The following is a 2106-nucleotide window of genomic DNA, read 5'->3' as shown; positions in this document are numbered from 1 at the left end:
CAAACATTTTTTATACCGTTACTTGCAAATAGTTACTTAAACTTTACGCCTTTATTTCTCTAAATTAACTACAAATCATTGTATTTCCTAAACGGAATTTTGTAATTATATTTACTTATCAACTATTCAAGTCACGTATTCCACACTGTTACTTCATTATGAGTATTTTCAGAACCAATTAATAGCTGATAGTGAACGGGCCGTGTTCACACGTACTGAAAGCTAGATAAATTGCCCAGATAAAACAGTTTTTACTCTATTTAAATATAATTATTGGACCTACTTCGATTTTATTATATATCTTATTCAATATAAAACACTAATAAAAACTATATAAAAAAACAACCATATGTTATATCAATTGGTATATTTGTTCAGAATACACTTTTAAGCAAAAAGTTTTTAGAAAGTAGGTCTGCATCTGCCATCAACGGTTCGTTCGTAACCTGTAGAACAGCCACCAGCGAAATTTTCTCTTCCATCTTTAACGGTAGTAGAAGTAAAATTCACTGTAGATTCAGTTGTCGGATTCGTTACAAAAATTAATTTGCTGTCATCTTCATCCTTAGGCATAACTACACCGGTTACTTCCTTATTTACTTCTTTATTGTTATAAGCCGCAGTAGATGTTGCGACGAACTTATTATCACCGTTAGTTTTATTATCAGCAACGGTAACTACATCAGCTGTTTCCTTTTTTGGATCTTCTTTAAAATGTAATGCCTGATGGATATCATCACGGACTTTGTGAGCTGTGTCGTGTATTGAGCTGATTATTCCTTTGACTAATCCTGCATCAGCTTCGCTATTAAGCAATAGTAGATTCACAATAATACATAAACAGTATACACTTCTCATTTTGTTTAATTGTTCAAGACGTGTTTTAACTGTAACGATCGTATGACAACTGCGCCTGCTTACACAATATTTCTAAGAAGATAAACTGTCTTGAACTAATAACCTTTGACGATGAAATGCTGATAATAGTTACATGAATTCTACGAATAGATAAAAAATTTACAAGTATTTCTTAACATTAGCGGGTTTTTATTCTAAACAAATAATAATAAACGCATTCGTAAGAAAATATTCGTTCTCTAGCTTTGTGTAAATCTATAATCACAATTTTTAAAGCAAGTAACGTTTTTTACTTGTGTAGTGATTAAGATAAATTTATTTACTAGTGTCACTCCAACCGTATTTATGTGAATTTGTACATGTATAGCAACTGTGTTTTGCTCAAGTATTATGAATATAGTTATACAATTTTATATCAAGCTTGTTGCCAGATTATTTCCTATATACGTGGATTTTTTTTCTCTTTGTTAGCGAGTTCTTCGTTCACGTTGTTATTTATTTACGTTATATGTTTTTTTGGCTCAATTTTTTTTTCAACAGTCTTCCGTCCTTATTTTCATACACAGGCAATGGCAAGGCACCGAAAGGCAGATAGACAAAATAAAATAATCAGTTGTGCCTTCAAATCCAGGGTAAACGGGTTCCTTCTGGGCAGGCGTGCTACATCCTAGACCGTGATGATGCTTAAAATCAGACAAGTCAACGGTCAAACGCCTGTCTATTAACAGTAAAAAAAAAACAGTTTTGTTTTATTATAATATATACATGGCGTTATAGCTTCATACATGCTTATATATGTATACAAGAATATTAAGACTGCTTTTATTGATTGCTATTTCCATAACTGAAATAAAGGAACAATGTCTCAAGTGACTGCATATTTTACGGAAAAATCCTCGACCTCTTCAATGACCTTCACACCGTACAGATGATGTCTTAGATCCTTCCCTCTTGTGGCGTTTTGACCGCAAATTTCCTGCCCCTTCCGATGTGATTGAGGAATCACGGTCCGCTCCACACACCTGCCTGTTGCGGTTTAAGAAAAAAACCAATACACTCATATTTGCGTTAATTCTCAACACGTAGTTTTTATAAAGAGCTGTTCATGCGAAACTCGAACAGGTGAGCAATCCTAAATTGTTTTTGGATATTATTGAAGATTATTTAATACATATATTATATATAAATTACTACAACTTTCAATTTAGAATACTCGTAAAAAATATCAAGCTTCTTAAATAGGATCTA

General features: G+C 32.5%; 1 protein-coding gene across 1 annotated transcript; it reads right to left on the bottom strand.

The window, feature by feature from the left end:
- Window positions 1-350: 350 nt before the first annotated feature.
- LOC126771812 (growth-blocking peptide, long form-like) lies at window positions 351-920 on the bottom strand. The gene has a single exon (XM_050491918.1). The coding sequence runs from the start codon at window positions 856-858 to the stop codon at window positions 403-405; it is 456 nt and encodes a 151-aa protein (XP_050347875.1). The 5' UTR covers window positions 859-920; the 3' UTR covers window positions 351-402.
- Window positions 921-2106: the final 1186 nt, after the last annotated feature.

The sequence above is a fragment of the Nymphalis io genome, chromosome 11 (genome assembly GCF_905147045.1).
Source record: "Nymphalis io chromosome 11, ilAglIoxx1.1, whole genome shotgun sequence".
NCBI classification, from domain to species: Eukaryota; Metazoa; Arthropoda; class Insecta; order Lepidoptera; family Nymphalidae; genus Nymphalis; species Nymphalis io.
The sequence above is the reverse complement of the archived record's forward strand: the minus strand, read 5'-3'. Positions and strand labels throughout refer to the sequence as shown.